An 8709-nucleotide genomic window follows, 5' to 3' on the forward strand; every position below is an offset into this window, starting at 1 on the left:
AAGCTGCTATGTAAGCGAAAGCGCAGTTCAATATCCTGTCTGAGATATTCCCGTCTATGCACGTGCGACCGGACATTGGTATCGACAATAGTGCGACACACGTGATGGCTACCAGCCCGATTTATTCGCGGCGCACGCGTCACCGAGCTGCGTTGGCACTTTGTGCGCGACCAGATGCAGCGTGGTCTGATTAAGCTATTGAAGGTAAAGGGATAAAATAACCCAGCCGATGCGTTCACTAAACCACTCGATAAGGCTCGACTAGACAAGCTGTGTGGTATGATGGGAATGATGAACCAGCCGCATGACAATCGAAGCTGAGGGCTTCGAGGAAGGCGTGTTGGAAAATGGATCCGGATACGATTATCCGGATAGCCGTTGGCAGTTGGAATGGCCGTTGGCGGTTGAAATGGCCTAAGGAGTCGCGAGGGTTTCTCTGGGCCTCAAGGGGGGTCTCGGTAGGTGCATATTCTAGGAAATAGGTGCAGGGAGAATGCCTTGGTTCTAATAGATCAGTTTCTCTTTTGACATCCAAATTCCAACAAGCTCTTCGTTCACGATACTGATAGACAAAGGTAATCGTTTGTCGTGTGTCTTTGAGGTCACAGAATAACTCGATTTGCATTACATAGTATATCCCAACGGGTTTTGACCCACAACTACACATTTAAAATAGCATATAATCTGCGCGAGATAAAAGAATTTTAGTACCTCTAGGGGTTGTACCTTGAGTTTCCGGTGTCTCAAAGTTTGCATATTACCAAAGTTGCAACGACTACGACCATTTGAGGTACCCATTTAGCTAACGTTTAAAATACTGTAGTCTATAGCACGATTTTTTCGCTAGCCATGCACCTTGCTGAACGAATTATGATTCTCTAGCCCACACTTACAAAAAATCGTATTTTTTGTTAGTGTCGTATTTTTTGTGTTCTGACTACTGGCCACTTCTATACTTCTACAGCAGCTTTAATTACTGGTGATTTGTTTCCGATAGAGCTCCATATCGTCAGTATCTAAGCCTTGCGGTATATCTCTGAGTGCTCCCCTTTTTTCGACTTTTACGTATACATTTGAAATGTCACCGTGCTTGCTCGTCTATCGATCGTCATGAGAGCAAAAAAATACCTTGACTGCACCATATTCCACTAAAGCAGGAAATAAATAGTATCTGCATATCACCATTGTCGCCCTAGATTGCTTTAATGCGCCATCTCCATCTCCCTTGTCTTCAAAATCCATGAATGGAATGCGTCACTGCATTTCGGCAACACCGCCGCTACTCACTTTCCTTTCTCTCCCAACGCGGCTGATTTTCCGTATTGGTTCAAAGCTACTATTGACGGTAGTCACCTCTTTCTCAGTCTTAAATAAGTACGGTTCCTAGACGCAACATACCATATTCGTATTGACATCGCAAGACGCCATATCTACGTGATTTGTTTTGGCTTTTTGTTCGATCATGACGTTAGCTTTCATGTTCGATTCCTAACTCGTGCCCGATGCTCTTCCTTGCTACATCATGTTTTTGCTATGTTCTTGGCATTTACCAGCAGTTACCCCATCTCCGATAAAGACGGTTTGTACAGTCCAGCGCATGTTCGGCTCTACCGCCGTACTTTCCATCGGCAAATACACTCAATATTCTTGCACCTTATCGCGTATCCAATCACGTTTCCAGTCGAAGACTTTCTAGTGATGTGAGCCCGATATTTACGTGCATGCTACATAGCGACTTAAATGCCATAATTTGCTCTAGTATCAATGAGCTTTCTGAGAGCATCTGCAATGGTGACTTGATCCGCGAAGCCGTCTTGTGGGAGTTATATTTAGGATTATAGCCCATGATCTTGTTGATTACTCAAGAACTAAGTTGTACTCTGCTCGCATGCCTTGCGTCATTTTATAATATTCTCTCCACCTTCCCATCGCTTGTCTCATTACGTGTTTTGCAGGCTTGTCTTGCTATGTCTGTATTCTTACAATCTTGATCCAACATATTGTACCCCTCATTATCAGCACGAGTATGCGTGTGTTGAGACATCGTCCGACTTTTGTTTTGATTTTCAGTTTATTCCTTGTTTTCTTGAGGTTTTGTGGATTGCCTCGCAGACCTCACCAGTAGGCGCGTTGTCAACCCAGTTTTACTTGACTACGGACTTTTTGATTTCATGCCTTGTGCGCAAGGTAGATGATTCAATCTCACTTAATCCATTAGAGTTATTTGAACGGCTGGGTTCCTTGCAAAATTTGTGTAATTTAGGTACGCGAACCTGATGACCATGAAACAATAACTCTGAACGAATATCTTCTTCTACCGTCTCTCCTCTTTAGTAGGCAGTATCAAACACAAATACCTATCGCCAAAAAATATGCACCATAAGCACACTTGTAGACTTTTTCTCATCGGATAGCAATTATCTTTCGTTTGTTCCGACCACGACTCTCTGTTTGCTGATTATAGCTCGTATTCTTGGATAGAAGCATCCGTATGAGATACGATTTCTTTCCAAGATCCCCACATACTATACCCAGCAGACGCATTAAATTGTTTCTCCCAGCGCCAGGAGCATCAACATTACACTGCCGCCATTTACCTTTTTTCGCTCCTTCGTCGACTGCCATATACTCACTTTGCAGTAGTCGATAATTCAAGCAATTTACCATATGTCAACATGATCCATGGTCATGTCACTTTTGCTGGACTCGGTGTTACAAACCATATTTTCATCTCAGCTTCACCTTTACTAGGACATTCCGATAAAAAGGCACACCCCACAACATTCGCGACACTTTTGTGCATTCCTTAGATATTCTCGAATTACACTTGGGACAAAAATTCCTAGCATCCTGCTATTATCTCTATTAAAAAGATTACATTCAGTGCACTAGCTCTTCCGTAGCCCATAGCCCATCCGCGTTATATCAAAACAAACAAAATCAAAGCTTGCACCGTTCCACTTGCGTTGTGTACTATGTTTTGTAGCGTGAGGTTTTTTGCACCTTTACTTTCTTCGCTCACTGCCACTAAATACGTAGTGGGATAGAGTTTGCTCCATCCACCCTTATCGCTTTAAACCGTAATAAAGATCTTTGCAGGTGCTATCTTCACAGCTAACGTGTATAATATTTCGCATTGCGTGCTTTAGTGCGGCTAATCTATCCACTCTCCTGACCAACCCTGGGCTCAAGTAGTCAGCCACTTGATCTGGGACCGGGAGGAACACCCGTAGGATTCAAACTAAGACATCTGGAGATAGGAATCTCAAGTGGACGAGTAATTTCCCAAATGATGTATCTGTCCTGCCAATACATTGTGTGATGATTGGAAGGGCTGACGATCCCACGGACCGAAAAAGCCGCAAAAAGGGTCGAACAGCTACCAGTATTCCTCGCCAGAAAAAGCTAGGTGCTACCGTGTGGCTTCCGGTAGCATTGATTACTCTCCACCATCCTTCAACTTGATAAAAGATATTATTCTGCAACCATGGCTAGATGATGTCTGGAGATGCCAGAATCGCGTGTTTTGACCTCTAGCAAATTCTATAGACTACATCTTCCGTACGAAGCATTCCCCATGACAAGAACTCATTTCCAAGCCTTTGATCGAGTGTCTTCTATCACATGGCTTTGTTTCTACCTTCTGCCGCGTTACGGTCCCAGCATGCCTTCTCTAGGCCCCGCTTGTGCCTTTACCCGATACACTGGCGGTAGCACATAGTGCTGCGGCAATCTTGGGTACGGAACCTGATACCATTTACATCCCTAGTCGCGACACTCAAGACATCAGCCTTTCTTTGACTCCTTCTAGAGCGTGTGGCTTGCCGACTGCCGCCGCGTCTCGTATCCCGCTACAGCATTAGAAACTGCTGCACTCATGCCGTGTAGGAATGGAAATAGTTAGATAGCTTTATGTTTTGTGCGGTCGTGATAAATTCTGGTAAGAATGTTCTGCAGAATGATATGGTCGACTACCACTTGTTTAGTGCTCTTGATATCACGAAGTACTCCATCGAATCCCGAGTGGAATCTATAAAATGGCTAGTAATTCCCGATGAACTGTCTATTGCACCAGCGATGTCTAAGAGCATGTGTTCGGGCCAAAATACTGCTATACGCGAACCTATTCTGACAACATATTCATCCATAGTCGTGCAAGAGGAGTAACTCGGAAGTGAAGGTCTATATTAAATACTAGCGCGCAGTCTTCAAGCTCATGCGCTTACATGGAATATACACCAATAAAAACGAGGCGTTCGTTAGCGCCAACTAGGTTTCTTTTTTTCACTAAGAAGCATTGTTCTGCCGAGAGATCTTGCAAAGTTTAAGACCAGCGATTATTTGCATAAATATATATATCAAAAGCACGCAGAATTATATGCTTAGAGAGCATGGCCTCTCACCAATCTCCATAAGAAAGCCAAATAGTGTCAAAAACGTGGCAGAAGAGTTGGAATGCAAATGTGTGAAACATTTATCTTCATACATGAGCCTTCATTCATAACCCGAATCTGGACTTTCCGAATTTGGATCGTCCAATTACGCGATCTTTGAGAATCTCTAAACATAAGCCGAGCTTTACTCGAATCAGATGCCAATGTAACGAGAGCGTCACTGTGTTTATGTTTCACCAGCTCTATACAACTATCCAGTGACAAGCGGCTTCTCATTTTGAAATACGTTCTTGTCAAGTTCAGAGTACACCTACCGAGACTAAATCGTGATGTCGCTAACATCTCAGTTACATAGATTGATAATACCATTATCATTCTTTGCAGCGTATACTTTTAAGGTAAGTAGAACCCGGGCCGACTCAATGTGGCGGCGAATGCGCTTTTACATTGCTCCGACTATAAGCTGTATCATGTACGTCGTGCATCGATTCGGCGAAATCACAGTGTACAAGACAGATGCAACATAGGCCGCGCTGGTGCAAGCTTCGAAAAACAAAAAGGTTTAAGCTCAGATGGCGCTCGGAGCGTTTCGTCGCACATCTGCATTGCGATGCTTTCTCTCAACGCTTGCTACACTTCAGCGCCGTCACACTCGACACTCGACGAGTGGTTTATAGCATGCTTTAAACTTCAAATACATAAACTCAGCGTCCTCCTTGATGAACCACCTTAATTAAGAAGAACATACGGCCAAGCAAATGAATTTTATACACATTTATCAGTCTCTCGGGAATAAAACGTCATGTAAATCAACTGAACACTGAAAAGTGAAACTTGGTTATTCAAAGGTTTGAGAATTCAGCTACGTCAATCAGGTATTTTACATACAGCTGGTAATTTAGTAATCTAAGAGCCAGCTGGAGCACCTACCACCAGAGCTGTGATGGGACCGTGCAGTCGAAGAACAAGTGGCTCGGTCTCGATGGCATCGCACCCGTTGCGGCCACAGGAGGTATTATTTTGGAAATACAAACCTAACAGGTATTTCGTTAGCAATGCATTATATTTCAGCCGAACAAAAAGGCAAGCTTTTGGCGCTCACGTTCAAAACGCGATAGAGGTGACTCCATAACAACATATGTCGGTGTCCCTTGAAAGTGTGCTATTGCCGGCTGAATGATAAATGATATTAGTATGAATTTCTTTTTGTTTTACCAAATGACGCGTCCAGTCACACCGGCATTGTCAGCAGAATGATCCATCTCGTTGTTATTTGCGATACCACCTCCGGTGATTATACGACCAAGCTTTTTTTCGTCTGCTTTTTGTGGCTGCAGCGTTTTAACAAAAATGATCCAACAGCGATTATTTTCTCGGATAGATTTCCGAATTTTACGATTTTTTTTATAGAGTTTGCTCAATTGCTTCTGCCAGATTGGACATGCCCATCACCGACCATCCATACTCAGACATTTCGTCAGACGGAGCGAATCGAAGGCGTGGTGGTGGGAGTGTAACTCCTCCAGCACTTGCGCGGAGAGTTGCAGTACCGTGGCTTGTTGCTTCAACTCAATCAATTTACGCCGAAAAGACTGCCAATCGGTCCGCAGGGTTTATCAATTTTAATGAGTTCTTATGCAAATCTTTATGTTTCATATGATACCTTCTCGAAATAACTTTGTTTTTGGTGGAGAAGGGGTTGTCAATTCGTCCGCTGTTTTCAATCCTGCTACACTTTGCAGCAGAATTACGGATTTTTCTCGGCAAGGTCGAGCGTCATGAGCCGAGTTCCTGACGCTTTAACCGAGAGTCGTGAATGCAAGAGCAAGATGCCGATGCCATGGGCAGACAGAGATTAAATGATTGTGAGAAGTCTTGTTTTGGAGCGTTTAGCTTAGTGTAGCCTAGAGTCGTCTGTTTATAAGATTGAGTTGCGTTCAAGCTACTTTGAACCGCAACTCAATCTTATACAGAAAAGAAATGATTTATACTTCGCACATTTCAGAGCGTATTCAGTTACGCCTTGTGCGATACTTGGCCCTGTTAGAGTTGTACCTTGCTCCGCTCGTGCGAACCATTCAGACGACGGCTATTTCAAAGAATGAACATTGCCTCGATTAATGCCCGTAGATAAAATATTATTAATTTAAGGATTTAATACATATCGGAGCCACTTGAATTGACGCAATCTACTTCGCAAACTGGCGTTGGTTGATAAGCGCGCTCGTGTATGTTCTGGCGGTACGCCGGGAACCATCGGAAAAAGGAACGTGCCGTTATGATCGATCGAGTTCAGCGTCTCCATTTATTTGAAATATATCCTCATCGACACAGCTCAATGGTCAAAGTGCTACAATTTTCGCCGCCAACAAGGTTCATTATGCTTTTCATGGCACACCTGGATCGTCCAAAACCGGGAATCGTAGTAATTCAGCATCAAGACTCACAAGACTTAGTTAGGCTCACATGAAAAAAGCCTTTGGCATGTATACTAGTATCACTTTGATTATCGCATAATATCTGGTTCATTGATGTGTATCTTCACTTATTTTGCGCAAGACGTATATGTCACCTCGCGCAAGTTGCACGGTAGATGTCAATGCGATGTGAAAAAAATCAATATAACGAGGTACGTACCCCATTCTGAAGTATGTACACAATATAGTATTTTTTTCAAATTTAAAGCGAAGTCCTGAATGGCCACGACGATAAGTACTCGGTACGGATGAGAGTGATAGTATAGGTCTGTGAGACAAATGAGTTCGAAATTTGTTTGTCTCCAATATCCATAGTAAAACATGTAGCAAAATCGCTTATGGTGCGGGCCCGAAGCTTGTACAGCTTCGGTTCAGGACATTGCGTTATACGAAGCTATCAGTCATGGTGTTGCCAAGAGCCTTAAACATAGTCTTGAAGGCTGAAGTGGCAGTAAGCCGTGATCACCACTTGTAATCGGATTTTCTGATACATAAAGCTGGTTTTGCGTGGAATATTTTAAGATCTCATCCAATTCACTTATTTCATCGCACAAATGATAGCGTCAACTACGTCATGATAGCTTTTGTTTCCGATTGTTGTCTAGAATCTAGTCTCATTCGTGACGCTCCCATCAATTTGAATATGATGCGTCTCACTAAAAGTTCAGGCGAAGGGGGGGCGCGTGTAGCAGTCCCAAGTTTAAATGTAAATGTCAATAAGAATGGTTCATTCTTGGCACGGAATGGCGTTAAAGCTAACGTGGCAATACCAGGTGACGTATTAACTTAGCAATGCTTCAAAGCACCTCAAATTTGAAAAATTCGTGCTTGAAATTGAGTGATCTGGGGAGTCTTTGGTGATGTTAGTTACAAGCGTAGATAGAACCTTTCGTAAATATGAGAAATTTAAAATATTTTTGAAAATAAGTGCTAGACGGTGAGATCACTAATTTAGTACTTTTCGTAACAAAGAGTGAGCCCAGTATATTGCCCATCATGGATACGTTATTATCGAAAGCTGTGGTTTTTTTAACAGTAGATAAAAAATGGCGTAGCTGATGAGTTCCGGGTTTTACTATCATACCTCAGCGACGTTTCTATTTTTCAATAAAGCAATTGAGCAGACGCTAAAGTTAGTGTACTTTGGAATGAATCTGTTCATTCAAAGCTGAAAGTTATTTGCCAGCTTGTGATGGCTCAGAAATCATTTATGTAAAAGCGCTTGTAGAATACGAGCTGTAAAAAGTTTATATGCCTCGATTTTAGCTTCGGCTTGTCAACTATCGTGACTCACGTTTGTCTAACTGCTGTACAAGTAAATTAATTAATTCTTCAAAATAAAAGGAACTTCACAAATGCTTTACTATTTCATGAAACAAAACCCTATGCCATTAAGGTAATAGAGAACTGCTGTACAATCGTGCGAATACAATATTGCAAGGCTCTACAAAAGCCATATCACATCTTTGTGTTTATGTGGACACTTCGTAGGCACCGAATTATCGGTATTTCTAAAATGATGGAATTATAATGACGAGATTTGTGGTACATTTGGAGTGTCAAGAAAACGTATATATTTGTATTTGCTTGATAAAATATGAATCAAAATATACACCACCCATGGCAACAAAGCAAACTCACTAGTACTATAGAGGCTTTTGGCCCCTCTCCTGATTGAAGCAACGAAACAATTATCTGTGCATTTGTTCTAACGGGGTCACATGAGAGCGACCCGTCATCTCCCAAGGGAGCTGTGGTATACACCACAGCTACTAGATAAGTACATGCATTAAGGAATACCTATAAATATATTCAGTCTTAAAACTACCTAAATTTGG

General features: G+C 42.4%; 4 protein-coding genes across 4 annotated transcripts in view; 2 read left to right on the forward strand and 2 right to left on the reverse strand.

Moving 5' to 3' along the window:
- The window catches only part of PHALS_11459 (uncharacterized protein), a gene marked incomplete at both ends in the record, with an annotated part of 465 nt that extends 422 nt beyond the window's left edge, over positions 1 to 43 (forward strand). The window contains one exon of the mRNA XM_024725848.1: positions 1 to 43. This exon is cut by the window's left edge and continues 422 nt beyond it. Coding sequence (XP_024571957.1) covers positions 1 to 43 — 43 coding nt within the window.
- Positions 44 to 1016: 973 nt separating this feature from the next.
- On the reverse strand, positions 1017 to 1242 carry PHALS_11460 (uncharacterized protein; the record flags this gene model as incomplete). Its single annotated transcript, XM_024725859.1, has 2 exons — positions 1017 to 1058; positions 1129 to 1242. 2 exons carry the CDS (start codon positions 1240 to 1242, stop codon positions 1017 to 1019), a joined length of 156 nt encoding a protein of 51 aa, XP_024571958.1.
- A 2335-nt stretch (positions 1243 to 3577) lies between these two features.
- On the forward strand, positions 3578 to 3863 carry PHALS_11461 (uncharacterized protein; the record flags this gene model as incomplete). Its single annotated transcript, XM_024725870.1, has 2 exons — positions 3578 to 3610; positions 3678 to 3863. The coding sequence occupies 2 exons, from the start codon at positions 3578 to 3580 to the stop codon at positions 3861 to 3863; spliced, it is 219 nt and encodes a 72-aa protein (XP_024571959.1).
- Positions 3864 to 6919: 3056 nt separating this feature from the next.
- Positions 6920 to 7184, reverse strand: PHALS_11462 (uncharacterized protein; the record flags this gene model as incomplete). The annotated part of the gene is made up of 2 exons (XM_024725881.1): positions 6920 to 7037; positions 7111 to 7184. The coding sequence occupies 2 exons, from the start codon at positions 7182 to 7184 to the stop codon at positions 6920 to 6922; spliced, it is 192 nt and encodes a 63-aa protein (XP_024571960.1).
- Between the last annotated feature and the right edge of the window lie 1525 nt (positions 7185 to 8709).

The sequence above is a fragment of the Plasmopara halstedii genome, assembly GCF_900000015.1.
Source record: "Plasmopara halstedii genome assembly, contig: Scaffold_54, whole genome shotgun sequence".
Classification (NCBI taxonomy): domain Eukaryota; phylum Oomycota; class Peronosporomycetes; order Peronosporales; family Peronosporaceae; genus Plasmopara; species Plasmopara halstedii.